This window comes from Thamnophis sirtalis, unplaced genomic scaffold (assembly GCF_051295495.1).
Source record: "Thamnophis sirtalis isolate CommonGarterSnake01/CBP01778 unplaced genomic scaffold, rThaSir2_p1.2 scaffold_1, whole genome shotgun sequence".
Classification (NCBI taxonomy): domain Eukaryota; kingdom Metazoa; phylum Chordata; class Lepidosauria; order Squamata; family Natricidae; genus Thamnophis; species Thamnophis sirtalis.
In genome coordinates, this window is record NW_028261381.1 from 136,041,796 (window position 1) to 136,058,632 (window position 16,837).

At 37.3% G+C, this 16,837-nt stretch overlaps 1 protein-coding gene across 1 annotated transcript in view; it reads right to left on the minus strand.

Moving 5' to 3' along the window:
* Positions 1 to 16,837, minus strand: part of LOC148049744 (cation channel sperm-associated auxiliary subunit beta-like) — an 88,020-nt gene that overhangs the window by 17,156 nt on the left and 54,027 nt on the right. The window contains exons 17-21 of the mRNA XM_087704610.1: positions 15,504 to 15,640; positions 12,553 to 12,749; positions 9,873 to 10,199; positions 5,312 to 5,451; positions 1,763 to 1,972 (exon numbers count right to left, since the gene is read on the minus strand). Of these exons, the coding sequence (XP_087560736.1) occupies positions 1,763 to 1,972; positions 5,312 to 5,451; positions 9,873 to 10,199; positions 12,553 to 12,749; positions 15,504 to 15,640 (1,011 nt within the window). The remainder of the gene's footprint in view (positions 1 to 1,762; positions 1,973 to 5,311; positions 5,452 to 9,872; positions 10,200 to 12,552; positions 12,750 to 15,503; positions 15,641 to 16,837) is intronic.

The window sequence follows — 16,837 nt, forward strand, 5'->3', positions numbered from 1 at the left end:
GGACATACGTATACAAAATATCCACCCTATCCACACACAAAAGAGGGAATAGGTACACATGTACATATACAAGACAAATAAAGGATACAGAATTTTACACAAAGTTTAAGTGTAACACACCCATTTGCTTCCCACCACCCCTAGACTCCAACTCCATTTCACTCATGGGACCCAGGAACTACTCTTCTGGGATTCCAAGAATCCTGCTGGAGTTCTGAAGCTTAGCTATGAATCTGTGACCTAAAATTGATAGGATCTCCTGGGTTTTTCTATAGTCCTGGAATCTGGAGATGCAAAGGAAATTAGAAGGGCATGGTTGGCATTGATGGATCCAAAAGCCAGGGATAGGTGTGAGTTGTCCTCTCCAAAGAGGTTGAAAAAGATGGCTTGCAGCACTTTCCATTCGGGCTTCAAAAGATGCTTCAAAATGTGCAGGAGGAAAAAAAAGTAACGCTGGAATAGGCATGTTAAGCTTTCACGTTATGCTACTATATGCTGGGGACTAAATCCAAACATTGCACAGTCCTAATGTTTTAGGACAAATAGCTTTGACCAAGAACTTTGCAGTGACTGGATTTCTGCTTTCACTATATAATGTGATTGTATAGTTGGGGCAACAGAGGCAAAGATCAGGGTATGCGAACAAAAAATGGTTTGCAAGAAAACACCAGATGGGAGATCTTCAGAATTTTTAAAAATGATATTTCTGAACAGATTTATTTGTGGAGGGCTTTCAATAAAAAGTACTAAAAACAGTTAAAATTAGAAAAAAAAAACTGAATAGAAAAGTTAAAAACCAAGATGATGGGAAGCCGGGGAATGGGAATCTTCCCTACCAGTCAGACACCCCAAGGCCAAGCAACAGAGTCACGTTCTTAGGCTCTGCATAAGGTCAGGAGTTTCTGGGTAGACCTCACCTCCAACTGGAGAATATTCCAGAGGGCAGGGCCCAGAGCATTAAAAATCCTTTTCCTGGACCCCACAAGCCAACTTTTTGGCTGATGGGATCTGAAGTAGGCATTTTCTCCAGGAACGAGTGTGGCAGGTTAGTCCCACCACAATGAGACAATTTCTCAGATAACATACTTTATCATTGTAGATGGCCACTGTACTTGTACCCCCTTTTTTTATATGTGTCATGTACTCTGTAACATTTTTGCTGCCTATACTTCTTGCTTTGGTAACATCAATCAATGTTCTCCTCAAAGTATGGTAAAAAAAATATCAAGATGACAGTTATCAGATTGAAGCTCTGTCTGCTTTTTATGTGCATTGCACACACAGTAAACATACAAATATGAGCTGAGTTTCAGCAACCCCTTGTGGCCGCCATTTTTGACTTTTTTGATCTTACCTTGGGGACATCACTGCATCAATTGAGAGTTTCTCCTAACTTCTAGCTTCCATATGGAGAGTCAGGAAGACTAGCCACTACTGGAATGATTGTACACCGAAGATTGTCAAATTCTCTCAACCTTGTTTACCTCATAATTACACTTGATAAGTTGCTAAGCAATGCCATCTCACAAATAAGCAAAGCACACTCAGCTATATCTTACCCAGGACAAATTTGCTATAGTTTCTTTATACTTTAAAAGTAATAATTCATTTCCTAATTAAAGGAATGATTACAATGTAATTCAGTGCCATACTTTGATCCCAGATTAGGTCCATCTCTGAAACAGTGGTGGCCAGAGACCATACTGCTACATCTTTGTTTTCTCCTGTCCAGAGCATTTTGAAAATTCTTCAGTATCCTTACCGGCAGAACCTTCAAATATTTACTAATCCCCGAATAATTGTACCCGAGGGTATTCTCCGAAGACAGCCAGTTGGCTGAAGACAGTTTATAAGGTAGAACATAGTGTGCTGATTTAAGGTAGGAGCAGGAACTCTTCAAGGTTAATACAATACATAGAACATCACATAAGAGACTGCCATATGGCGAAGTCACAGCTATGGTAGTTTTACCCTAGGGATGACAATTAAAAAGCATAATATTAATTTGCCCAAATATTAAATATATAATTATTATCCCATCATAAGGCATTATCTACAAAAGCTCAACCATTAAAATGGTTAAATAGCTAAGCTGTCTTTCATTACAATAGTTCAAGAATTCTAGGTGGGAGAAATATATCTTCAGTGGTGACATTATCTGTACATTGAAATGCAGCAAATATAATGTATGCATTTTAAGAGAATTTTTCAAGTCAGCTAACAAGAGAAATAATAACACAAAAAATTAAATATATATATATATATATATATATATATATATATATATATATATATATATATATATATATATATATATATATATATATATATATATATATATATACACACACACACACACTTAAAGTCACAACCCCTGGTATGCCCAAGTGTGGGAGGAAGGTCACACTTCCACTCTCTGTCATTAGGCTCGTCACAAGAGTCCATCCAGACAGAAACCCAATATTTTTACTGTTGCCTTTGTTAAAAATATTGGGTTTGCCTTTGTTAAAAATATTGGGTTTCTGTCTGGATGGACTCTTGTGACGAGCCTAATGACAGAGAGTGGAAGTGTGACCTTCCTCCCACACTTGGGCATACCAGGGGTTGTGACTTTAAGTATATACCTCCCACCCTGGCTGGCTGATAAAAGGAGTCGTTCTCTGTAGCTCAAATGGTTAACTCCCTGCCTGGGAGGCAATAGAGCACAGGTTCGAATCCCAGTAAGGATATGGCTAGCTGATGAGAGCTAAATAGCTTGAAATAGATCTATACTAGTCTTCCTTTATTTATTTATCAGCACAAATAAAAACATATATATATATGTGACTTTAAGTATATATATGACTGCACTGCAAGATTTCTGAAAGCAACAATATATATATATATATATATATATATATATATATATATATATATATATATATATATATATATATATATATATATATATATATATATATATATATATATATAGTTGCTTTCAGAAATCTTGCAGTGCAGTCCTAGAAATACTAGGAATTTAATTGGGCACAAGATAGTACATGTCACAATTTAATGTACAGTAGTTAGACTGGATCAGATGAATTCCCGCCTTCATACAAACTTCTTCAGGCATTCTTCTAGAAGGCAGTGGCTTATGTATGGAGAGTGATGGGTCTGTACACACTGGTCACTCATCCTTACCTCCCTAACTGTTCTTCTTTCTGCTTGAGCAGAGCAAGAAGAGTTCTGCTGGCAGTTTGCTTGAATGTGAGTCAAACTCTATATTGAATTGCAGATCCTGCATTATCAACATATGCACTGTAATCTCATGAAAAATTATAACACGTTTAAGTACATGTGAGCAAAGTTTCCATTTAAGCTGCCTGGTTTCCACCTGAGAAAATCTGCAGAAAGGAAAACACCTGTTTGTGAGGTGCTGTCTTATACATCTGGGCATTTCTGGCCTGTTTTGATATTATTGATCATAGCATCTTCTGGACCACCTGCAGGGAGGCTTTTGGGAATTGTTTTGTAGTAGTTCTGCTCATTACTTCTGAATGGTTTCTATCTGTTGCAGTGGAGAAGGAGAGGTTGTCCCATAACCCCTCATTAAGGCATACATCAACCTCTTGCTTTGTAACTTTTATATGAAACTACTGGGAGAGTCATCCAGTGTGCTGATGGACTATGCTAGGCTATGCTAGGCTATGCTAGGCTATGCCATGCCATGCCATGCCATGCCACGCCATGCTAATACTTTACCCTACCCTACCCTACCCTACCCTACCCTACCCTACTCTACTCTACTCTACTCTACTCTTTTGCTCTATAAGGAAGATCCTGCTGTTCTCATTTGCTGCCTTTTTGGAGGCTGTTAAGGTCTGAACAGTAAAGAAAAGGTTCAGATTGAATCAAAGCAAGAACGAGTTGCAGTTTCTACATCGTGGTTCTTCTGTGGTATCAGTGTTATCCCTAAACAGACAGTCATTTTCTGTCCAGGAACACAATCATGGTTTAGGGGTCCTTCTGTATTTGCAAATAGAGACTGTGACTAAGAGGGATTAAAACTAAATATGAGTTAATAGTCTCTTTTATATGCTAATGCTCTAATGTTGGGAACTTACTTTTCCAAAAGGCCCTCACACCTTAGTTATTAGGCCTGGGGCTCTCAGGGTGCTACCCTGTTTTTCCTAAAATAAGACCTCCCCGGATAATAAGCCCAATCAGGCTTTTGAGTGCATGTGCTAAAATAATCCCTGTTTTTTTGGGGGGGGGTGTCAAAAGAAAATTTCAGGGAAACACGGTAGAAATTACTGAGAAGGTTCCATTGTTGAGCTGGCATTTTTATCCTTTTGTTGCCTGGGGGTTTATATCTTTGGTTTTTCTAATATTAATATTAGAAAATATGATTTCATATTTAATATGAAATTTTACAATTTATATATGTGTTTTTTACAGTTATTTTATCTGATTGTTGTGCAGTCAGATATGGACCCCCCCCTTCCTTCCTTTCTTCCCTCCCTCTTCCTTCCTTCCTTTTCTTCCTTCCAGTGGTGGGCTTCAAATTTTTTTAGAAGCTATTCTGTAGGTGTGGCCTATTTTGTGTGCGTGGCTTGGCAGTCAGGTGACCGGGTGGGAGTGATCAACTTGTAAAATGTGATGAAACTCATTTAACAACGCTCTTGCTTAGCAAATAAAAATGTGGGCTCAGTTGTGATCATAAGTTCTCTTTTTCTTTCTTTTCTTTTTTTCTTGTGTGTGTCTGTGTCTCTCTTTCTTTCCCTTCTTCATTCCTTCCTTTCTTTTTCTTCCTTCCTTTCTTCCTTCTTTTCTTTCTTATGCCTCTCTATCCCTTTCCTTCCTTCCTTCCTTCCTTCCTTCCTTCCTTCCTTCCTTCCTTCCTTCCTTCCTTCCTTCCTTCCTTCCTGGCAATTGATCCTGGGAAGTCTATTGTGGCAGGAAGCACAAAGCTTCCTTCATCTTAGAGTTCACTATCTTACCTTTGTGGTGGCAGGAATAAACTTGGGAATTGAAGGGATAACAACCACTGGTTGAGAATACCTGAAGAAGATCATTTGTTTACAACTCTTTGAACTACTCCACATTTATTCTGTCCTGCATATTAGTCCAGATTGGAATCTCTGTGATAGTTAATACTCCTTTAATATTCATTCCCTATATTATACCTATCCTGAGAAGAGATTTACACTTAAGCAGATCAAAACAAGTTTATTGTGTAATATATACTGGATAGAAAGGGCTCGCCTAAACATTTGAGATCTACTACACAGTAAAATCCAACAGTTGAATAAAATAGTTTGGGTATTACCTGTTCAAAAAATTTACTGTGAACAACGATTTTAAATATATAACTATGATTATCATCCCAGTAATCTTCTGTAGTCAGCTCCAGTAGATTAGGCCTTCCAACTACTACTCTTATTAGATACTGATGAAACACTACGAAAGCTGTGGATTGAAACAACCATGAAAATTATATTTATCTTTACTATTGGTTTTCTGCAGAATAATTCCACGTAAGAAGAGGAACACCTAGTATTTTACAGACCAGTTATGCAGATAGGTAAGTTTAAATGAATTAATGGGAAAGATAAGATTGTATAAAAGAGATGAATATTGATGAAAGTGGGGAGGTTAGAATATACTGAAATTTTTGTTATAAATGAGATGCATAAAAGTAACCCAGTCAACACCTGCCCATAAAGTATGTATGATGAGGGGTGAGGGGTAAGATTACAATAAAACTTTAAAAAAAGGAATAGAATAGGTGGATCCTCAATAGAAGCAACTGTGAGTGATCTAGGACTCCTACTAGACAACCATTAAAATATGAGCCAGCGGTGTGACAGTGTGCCAATGCATTCCTAAGCTACATTAACAGAGGAATAGACTCAAGATCATGCGAAGTGTTAGTACCGTTTTATAACGCCTTAGTAAGACCACACTTGGAAAACTGCATCCAGTTGTGGCGCCACAATATAAAAAGGATATTGAGACTTTGGAAAGAATGTACAGGAGAGCAACAAAAACGATTAGAGGCTAAAATATATGAAAAATGGTTGCAGAAATTGGTTATGTCTAGTCTAGTGAAAAGAAGGACTAGTGGTGGCATGATAGCAGTATTCCAATATTTGAGGAGCTGCCACAAAGAATAACAGAATAACAGAGTTCAAAAGGACCTTGGAGGTCTTCTAATCCAACCCCCTCTCATTCAGGATGCACTATACCATTTCAGACCAATCTCTTCTTAAAAACTTCAGGGGTTGAAGCATTCACAACTTCTGGAGGCAAGTTGTTCCACTGATTAATTGTTCCAACTGTCAGGAATTTTCTCTTTAGTTCTAGATTGCTTCTCTTCTTGATTAGTTTCCATCCATGCCTTCAGGTGCTTTGGAGAATAGGTTAACTCCCTCTTCTCTGTGGCAGCCCCTTAAGATATTGGAACACTGCTATCATGTCATTCCCTACTCATTCTTTTAATTAAACAAGACATATCCAATTCCTGCAACCATTTTTGTATGTTTAGTCTCCAGTTTCCTGTTCTTCTTTATTGCTGTTCTCTGCATTCTTAGAATTTCAATGATATATATTTTTATACCGTGGCAACCAAAACTGGATGCAATATTTATTTCAAGTGTGGTATACAAAGGCATTATAAAATAATATTAACACTTCATGTGAAATTGATTCTATCCCTCTGCTGATACAGTCTAGGATTATGTTGGCTTTTCTGGCAGCTGTAGCACACTGATGGTTCATATTTAAGTGATTGTCCACTAGGACTCCAAAATTACTCTCATAATTACTACTATTGAGCCAGGTACCACCTATACTAAACCTGTGCATTTGATTTTTCTTGCCTAAATGTAGAATCTTACTTTTTTTTACCATTGGACTTCATTCTGTTAGATAAGAGTCCAATGTTCAATTCTGTCAAGATCCTTCTGTATCTTAAGCCTATCTCTGTTCCTGCCAGCTTGGTGTTATCTGCAAATTTGACGAGTTACCTATCTATCCCCTCATCTAAATAATTGATGAAGATATTGAAGAGTACTGGGCTTAAGACAGAATGAAGTCCAAGTAAAGTATAGTATACCCACAGCATTTTGCTGGTCCATTGATTTTGTCATTTTGTCAAAGTATGCAATAAGATTTGACTGGCATGATCAGATTTTGACAAACTCATGTTGGCTTTTGGTTATGATTTTGTTTGCCTCTAGGTATTTGCAAATTCATTGCTTGATTATCTTTTGCAGAACTTCCCAAATATTGATGTAAGGCTGATAGGTCTGTAGTTTGCTGGATTCATTTTTTTCTTTTTTTTGGAAATGGAGCTACATCAGCTCTATTCCAGTCCTTTGGTAGTTCCCCAGTGCTCCAAGATCTTTGAAAGATATAGTTCAGTGGTTCTGAGATCACATCTGCCAGTTCCTTCAGGACCTTGGTTTGTAATCCATCTGGTCCTGGTGATTTGAACTCATCTAGGGTAGACAGGTGTTCTCTTACCATTGGGCCTATTTTAACTTGTATTCCTAATCTGTTTTTATGGTACTGTTTTTGATAGGTTGGACTATTTTTTTCCTTTTGTGTAAAGACAAATGCAAAAAACGAATTAAGCAGTTTTCTCTGTCACATAACAACATGTTGCATACCTAAGAGTACTTATCTTAAACTATCTAAGCTCCAGAGCTCACTGTAACAACATTGCCAAAAAGGCAATTAAGAGTTGTTAACCTAATTTTGTGGAGCCTTTTCCTCCAGTAACACTGTACTGCTAATTAGGTCATACAAAACCTTTGCCAGACCAATCTTCAAATATAGCTCTTCTGCCTGTAATCCATACTGTATATTGGAAATTAATACAATCGAACAGGTCCAGTGGTATTTCATGGGAAGAGTACTCTACTCCTCTGGTCACAATAGAATACGTTATGCCACCAGGTTTGAAATTTTGAGTTTGGGCAACCTTGAATTATGTCACCTGCAGTCTGACCTAAACATAGCACACAAAATTGTCTGGTACAACATCCTACCTATCAAGGACTACTTCAGCTTCAACCACAATAATACATGGGCAAACAATAGAGACAAACCTAAGGTAAACTGCTCCAAACCTGATTTCAGAAAATACGATTTCAGCAATAGAGTGGTCAATGCCTGGAATACTCTATCTGACTTTGTTGTTACTTCCTCTAACATTAACTTTAGCTTTAACCTTAAACTGTCTATCGTGGACCTCACCCCATTCAAAAGAGGCCTGTAAGGGGGCGTACATAAGCCCACCACTGTGCTTACCATCCTTGTCCTACTGTCCCCATTAATTTGTACTCATTACATGTGCTCATGTACATGTTTATACTTATACACATTATCTCGTACATGTTTGAGAAACTAAATAAATAAAATAAATAAAACAAATTTCTTGCCGTTTTCTCCCATTAATGGACCAATTGTTTCCTTGATTTTTTTCTTGTTTTTTACATATTGAAAGAAGCTTTTTTGTTATTTATTTCTTTTGTCACAAGCCTTACTTCATCTTTCCTGACTTCATCTTTGCAGGCTCAGGATATTCTGCATTAGTTATGTACCTGTCTTTTAACTTTTTATACTTGTCTTTTTTGTCCTTAGTTTATCAGAGAGCTCTTTGTGCAGGCATGCTGGTTTCTTTTGAGAGCAGTTATTTTTCTTCTTCATTGGAATTGTGTTAGACTGGGCTTTTGTAATCTCATTTTTCAAAATTTCCCAAGCTTCTTTTCCAAAGCACTAGAATACAGGACAGGAAGCAATGCCTGGAAGCTAATCAAGGGAGATCCAACTTACAACTAAGGAGAAATTTCCTGACAATGAGAAGAATAAACCAGTGGAACAGCTTGCCTTTAAAAGTTGTGGGTGCTCAATCATTACAGATTTTTAAGAGATTGGACAGCTATTTGTCCAAAATGGTATAGAGTCTCTTGCTTGAGTAGAGGTTTGGACTAGAAGACCTCTGAGATCCCTTACAACTCTATTATTCTATTACTCTATACATACCATTAAAATAAGATTGCCTGTTCCTATTTCATTAAACTGAAAGGACTGGAAAGTTGCATTGTGCTTTACAGAGATTTGACACAGCTAGGTGATGATCTAATGTTGTCTATGGAAACTACAATGCCAGCCCATCTCTTTCATTATTTTTTTTAAAGTACTAGTCTTCATTTAGCGAGTGCTCATTGTAGCAATTGTTCACAATTACAATGATGAACATTTTACAAGCAATCTCACATTTACGCCCTTCACAGGACTGTAAAACTAAGGAAAATGAAGTAAGATCACAAACACAATCATAGCTTTTGTTAACAACTATTATGTTTAACAACCAATTGCCTGTCCCAATTGTTGTCAATAAATGAGAACTGCCAGTATTGTCCTATTTAAATATTTTTGATTCTAGTTACCTATGCTAATAATTTTATTATTATAATCTTACATTAAATTGATAAGCCCTTGAAAGGCAATTAATGATTAATTAGGCAAGGATAGTATTTTTCCCAGTATAGAGTCAATCACCATCTAAGAAATTTTGCTTCAGAAGGTTGTAGTGGGGGCCAGGGATGAAATTTTTCAGCCTTTTCTATAGATTGAGAAGCAGATAAATGAATTATGCATTTCAGAGCCTGATGTTTCTATTTTGAAAATTTTAAAGATAAAAAAGGCAGAGCTGCCTACCCATGAATAGCAATGAATATTTGCACTGGAGTTACTAAAAACATATATTTAACTTAAATTAATATTTTCCTGCTGTAAAAACTTATTGTATAAATATATTTATAACATATTGAGAGTTAGAAAAGAGAGAAAGAGACATGCATGATTCCAGTGGTTCTTACCAGTATTAACTGGAGTTACTCTGAATGAAAAATTCAATTTTCCCCCAAGATCCAGGTATTTAATGGCATGGAGTGGTAGATCATCAAACTGTTGTACTACATATCTACATTTGTCAACTACAATTTTCCATTTTCTGCCATTTGTGGTGCCAAAGTCATACAGAAACCACTCATCGGGTGGAATAGGGGTTAATAGAAGCATTTTTTCAGGCAAAGTGGTCATTCCTAAAGCTTTATAATCATCCACAACTTTAGTGATAAAGAAACTTGTACTGCCTGGAATCACCACTGTCTTTCCAACATCAGTTGCCTTAAATATATTAGTATCTGGAAAAAAAATTACATACAGAGAGCTGTCATTAAAATGAGTTGACATTAACATGAATAAGGCTAATTTATTCAAAAATAATTGCCTGGCCTATGCCAGCTTCACTTATTGTAAGGAACCTAAGGTTTTATACCTTAATTAACAATAAAAGACACATTTTCACCATAGTTTGCTAGCCATGTATGACAGCACACTCAGATTAATTCAGTTTGTCATTCCTCTTTAGAATGAGAAAACAAACACAACTATTGGCATTCTGGGAACTGAGGATGAAAGTGTTCTGTCCCGGGTGATGCAGAAAATGGTAAATATGTGGGAAAGAAAACCAAGATAAAGTCTTCCAAATTGACAATATTCTTTATGCTAAGTGAAGTTCTTAACCACTATGGTGCTTCAGCAGTACTGGTAAAGCAAAGATATACTGCAGAAACTTTAGAGTGCACATATGATAAGGTGTGTTAGATATGTTAACCACCCCGAGTTATTTCTAAAAATAAAAGTGGTAGGACATAAACAAACAAACATTAGCCCAGTTGAATGGATGATTCTCTGCAAAGTAACCAATGAACTATTGAGGATAGCCCACAACCAACTAAAGCACTAAAGCAACTAAAGCAAAGTGACAAAAGCATTCCAAGTGTCAATATTACCTGGATTTTTTAGGGTTCATTATCAGCCTTTAATAAAGATCATAATTAGCCTTATTAGCTTGGCATCTGTGCCTCCTTCTGAAGTGAGGGAAACCATGGTTTCTTTATCTAAAAATGTGTCTGAAAAGGACTATAGCCACTGGAAATAAAGTTTTAATTCAAGAAAAATCAATTTTTCAGACTCAGAAATGCAAAGATATATGAATAAAACAAAGGCTGATGAAGGAGGCAGACAACTGAGGAGCCAGGAGGAGGCAAATGCTATCTGATAACCCCTTGGAAGAGAACACAATGTGAAGAAATGGTACAGGGGAAGGTCACACATCTGAGGAGCCAGTTGGGGTTGGTAGTCCAGTTGTGTAACCTATACATCCATCAGGAGACAATCAGTAGTCAAAGTGTGCACAGGAATGTGGAGAAATATATAAGTGCCTTTCACAGGAGAAGTGATGGTTGGAGTAGAGCTCTTTTTGACTTGAGACTGCTGGAAGCAGTCTGAATGCAAACAGAACAGACCAGTGGTGGGTTCCGGCCAGTAAGCCCCGGTATGGGTGTACCTGTGCCTGCTGGGAGCAGTAGCCACCCTACCGGAACGGTGCTTTGGAGGGCCCACCCACCCACCTGCATGCTTTACCGTATTTGAACCAACTGGGCCATTTGCACATGCAACCTATGGTCTCTGTGTGATGCTCTGCTGAGCAGCTGGAGCATTGCAGGGTGGTGGGTGCGCATGCGTGCCCAGCGCTTGTGCACATGATGGATGCCTGGCTCCGTCGCAGCATACCCGTTTCGACGGGATCTGGAACCCACCATTGGAACAGACCCAGTCCTGCTAAATGAACTTTTGGACCCTGTGGGCTGAAATGACTGAACGTCAAGCAGACCAGATTGCAAAGACTATATCCTTCATTCCTTCCCTTGATCTGCCATCCGCATCCTACTTCTGAAGGGATAATGATGATCTGATTCTGGTCTTGTATTCTCAGGAGGGAGCTGTGGGGGCGCAGAGTGCACTGCAAAACTTGCAATCATGCAATTAGATTCAATACACAAGAGGGGATGTACAGCCATGGGGATAGGGTGGGGAAGCGTCAAAGATTCCCCACTTTCTGAGAAAATCAACTAGATTGCAGACAATGTAATAGCATGAAAAAGAACAAATCAAGACACAGCTCCTACCTAAAGCAGGGGTTGGGCTTTATGGAGAATAGGGAATTGATCAGGAAGATCTGCCATTTACTGCTTGTTATTTTTTCCTGGGTTCTGGGAAATTTCAGTCTTGCTAGTTCAAAAGTCTCAGCATAATAAACACCTGAGAGAATTTGTAGGATTTGGCTCCCTGATCAGGTTGAGGAAACATTGAATGTGTGTTTGAGAAACCATAATTTGGAATTTTACAATGTTTTCAAGCGATCTGTTAAATTGGAACTTAACCAATGGTATCCAGCTGAAATGGAAAACCATTCATTTTGTATAACAAAAAATATGGCTGTTAATATTCTAAGCATAACAAATTTTTCTTGGTCGCATAGGATTTCCAAAGGATTTTAGATTTCAGTAGTACACGTAAGGCATTAACAAGTATAGCTGTTCAGAATTTATAAAATCCTGATATTTAAGAGAAATACTGAAGGGCACAGAAGCAGAACTCACCTAAGCAAATTCGGAACAAAAGTTTTTCATTATCGAACAATTGACATACCTGCAGTAGCAAGTGTAAGCTCATATAATGAAGAAGAAGAATTAGAAGGTCGAATGAATAAAGTATTTGCTGTACAAGGGCTGGCAGTTACAGATTCAACAGGAAAATCCTCCAGAACATCTACCAAGACAGATGTTACAGTTCCTTCAGGATTTGCATGTATGAAGAGTTGGGTAATTATACCTGATCCTCCTGGCCTTAAAAAAAAGTAAATATTATTATCTTGATAGTTTTGTCCAATTGCATTTTATATCTACCACAATTATAGCTCTTCTCTCAGAAACCTTCTAGGCTTGGTCCTGTTTTCTGCTTTGGGATAGCATGTGTTTCTGCTGCTAACACCTGTCTTCCAAGGCAGTGATGGCTAACCTTTTCTGTTTTCCCAAAGCATGCGCTTAGGCACATGAATGCACATACATATGCCTGAACCCCCCAAATGCAATGTGCAGACACCCCTCACACGCCCCACATGCATGCATGTGTGGGCCACTGCACTTGCCCCATCCCCCATTCTTATGGCCCCCATGTGTGCCCCACCCCTACGGATGAGTGGCAGAGACCCAACAACCAGCTGGCTGCTGGGAACTGAACTGGGGCAAAGGCTCGCGTGCGCACAGAGACGGCGCTACGTGCCACAGGTTCGCCATCACAGTTCTAAGGGGTTCCCATTCGGGGAAATAACTCATCCTTGACTCTCTATATTATAAGAGGAGGTGATCTTGATCTTTAATATTCAGATTTAAAAACTCTGGAACAATCACCATGATAAATAAACTCATTCTCTGTTCATTGGGGTTTAGTGGAGTTCAGCAGGATGTCAAGTTTAAGAGCACCTCCATACTTTTCATTGCTGCTATATTGTCATAGCAGAGATGGTATTCAGCAGGTTCTGACCATTTCTGGAGAACCGGTAGCGAAAATTTTGAGTAGTTTGGGGAACTGGTGAATACTATCTCCAGCCGGCCCAACCCCCATCTATTCTCTGCCTCCCGAATCCCTGCTGATCGGGAGGGAATGGGGATTTTGCAGTAACCTTCCCCTGTCACCCCCACTAAGCCATGCCCACCAAACCATACCACGCCTACCAAGCCACACTCACAGAACCGGTAGTAAAAAGAAATTGAACCCCACCACTGCCTCATAGGATTTGTGAGCTTGTTTTTCCTCCTAAATTCTACTGTTTGTAAGATAAGGGACAAAGTTTAAGGAAGGGGAAGATAAGTTTGAAATTATTTGTCATTGACATGTCACAAGGTAACATTTTATCAATAAGTTGTAAGAATTAACAGGGGATTGTATGTATCTTATAATTCTGAATCTTGACTATTAGCGGTAGGTAGAACTTTGAAAGGAACTACTGTAGGTCAGCATGAAGCTCTAACACGGTTTGTTTTACAGCTTCTAGCCCCAAAGAATATCAACTTGCTCTTCCTCAGGAAATTGTCTGAAAGAGTTTTGATTTAAAGTTTCCTCTATAAGCTGTTCAGATGATGATTTTATTAAGGATTTACTAAGAGTCATAATATCTTTCCTTTTCAAAGTCATTGTAGCAGACACATTGTGGCCATCAGTAGCCTCTTCCATTTTATGGTAATTGGCTTGATATTATTCCAGGACATTTTATTAAGCAGCGGGGTTCTAATATGTGGGTCAAACTCCACATTTTGAAAAGATTTGAAACCTCTCCATGAATTTGCTTACTTTAACTAACTTTAATAAAATTGAAGTTTTATATTTAATTATAACTCTATAAGTACTGAAACGTCTTACAAAACCTATCCATAACTTCTATTAATCTGGAGTTTAGTTTTAATCTTTTTCCAACTCCCACACTAGAAAATTTTCTCACAGAAATAAAAAAAAATACTGTTGGTGCCTTGAACTGTTAACAAAAGAAGAAGGGAACAAACCCTAAAATCACAAATCCAGCAAGGCTAAAACCCAAAAGATATAAGTTGACATCTTTATTAAGCTTTATTATTAAGTATTTCAGTACATACATATTTCTGTTAATCAGTTACCAAGGCCCAACAGTAGTGACAATGTAAAATACTAAAATAACATCTTCAAAACTGGGTTTTGAATTAGATTTATTTTAATATTTTTTAAAAGCTGCAGATATTTGCACCTATCATTAAGGGATGTGAACTCTATGACTTTTGTTCCACATTATGAGACTCAAAAGCCCCTCAGGATCACACCTCTGAAATCTAATGATACTTTAGCATTTTAAGTGACGTGGGATTTCATTGTCTTCCTTTTAAAATAAGAGACGACAAGTCCCTCCTGGCATCAAGAATAGCTGAAAATGTCAGCCCTGTCCACTCTACACCTTTAGTAGCCTGTAAAAAATTGCTACTCTTATGCCAATCCTCCAGCTACGTATGATTCCCAAACCACAATGGCTGGGTTCATATATAAGGTGACCAGACGTCCCGCTGTTGGTGGGACAGTCCCGCTTTTGAACAATTTGTGGCGCGTCCCGCGGCATTTTAAAAAACTCCCGATTTTTTTAAAAACATTTTTAATCAAGAACCCCCCCCGCTCCTGGTCAATGGTGTCCCTCTTTACCAATGTTAAAATCTGGTCACCTTATTCATATAGCGTGCTGAACCCAAACCAACCAATCATATTATACTTTACCATGGTGTGCAGAATCAGGTCTCTATACTCTAATCAAAAAGAAATGTTAAGGGACTCTTGTATAATCTCAATTCTGCATTACTGGAATAATTTAATTTCAGATGCTGACAAATGTGATTTCATTTTTGAAATTATTTGTGCCAGGTCTGTTAAGACTTGCCAGGTATAGTACAACTTCTATCCCTTAAATCTGTATTTTAAGGATGAGTGCTATTTATTTTTCTTAAACATTAGACAATGTTTTAAAATTCATAGTACCAGAGTAATTTTTAAAAAGCTGAAATAATTTATATACTATTGGTATTTACGTGTAATCTAAGCGCTTTCCAACTTGTAAGTTGGAGAATGTTGGCACAGTATTTGGTGGCCCGTGGTGAAAAAACAGCATTTGCTCTTCAGTAACATAATGTGGAGATAAAGGACCATCAAAACCTAAGTCAGTGTTCTGAAATAAAGTGAAGATGTAATTATTTAACTCCTTCAAATAGATGTACACATTTTTAACTATTTTAGGAAAAAAATCTAAACGGTACTTGATCAACAAAATGGCACAGTATATACACCAAAATGCACGAACATTCACGTCTCTAGGCAGCATATAGACCACTCATTCTTATATTCAGTCCATATTCAATTTTTATTTATTCACAACCAATTAATTCTTGATAATGTCTCTTCTTGTTTTGCCATGCAAATTCCATTTAAGTAATTCATTGTCACTTCATTCAACTTACTTTTATGTGTCTTCCGACACATTATAAAAATATCCAACACTGGAACATGAATCAAAGCAACATGATCTTTACGTAAAAAAATGATTTTGATAATGTATGTCACTCACATCAAAACAGATCAACAACAGATAAAATGTGAAATGGCAATTTGGTTCAACTTTGAAGATAAATTAAGAGACAAAGATTAAATGTTAAAGAGTGCAATGGGGAATTTGAGAAACATATTTAATGATGGAGTGATGTTATTGTAAGAGATTAGAAATTAAGGGCAGTTAGTGATATGGTTTATGTACTAAGAAGAAAATACGTTTAAGATAAAAAATATGGAAAGAGAATAATATGGCTGAAATTGGAAACAGAGATATAATGTAAAATGGATTATGCATATGAGAGGATGTAAAAGAAAAGATCCGGAGAACACTGTTCATAAAATATGTACAAATTTGCAATAAAAAATAGAAACCTTGGGGGTGGGTGGGAAGAACTACATGTACTGGCTAATATGCTGCTCAGTTCTATATCTGAGCAGACAAATGGAATCTTTGCAGGTTGTGACCATTCCAGTGTTTTTCTAAAGTTACGTTTGATGTTTCATATTCAGCCATAAGAAGAATTCTAAGGGAATTTAGATCTTAAAATTATATGTTATGTGTTACAGTTACAACTACAAATCTAATAGTTGCTGACAATACTTAAGAAATGTACATGATTCAATAAAAGCCAACAATTTCTAAAACTCTTATTAGTTTCTAAGAAATCTCTAATTCTTTCAATGTTTTGTCATAGCTTTGCCTTACCAGCTGGTCATACAATAAATTACTGTAGCTATAATATCTTTACAAAGCAAGTAAATATGCATTTCATACAATAAAACCGAATAATCTTTACATTACCGTAACATTTTATAA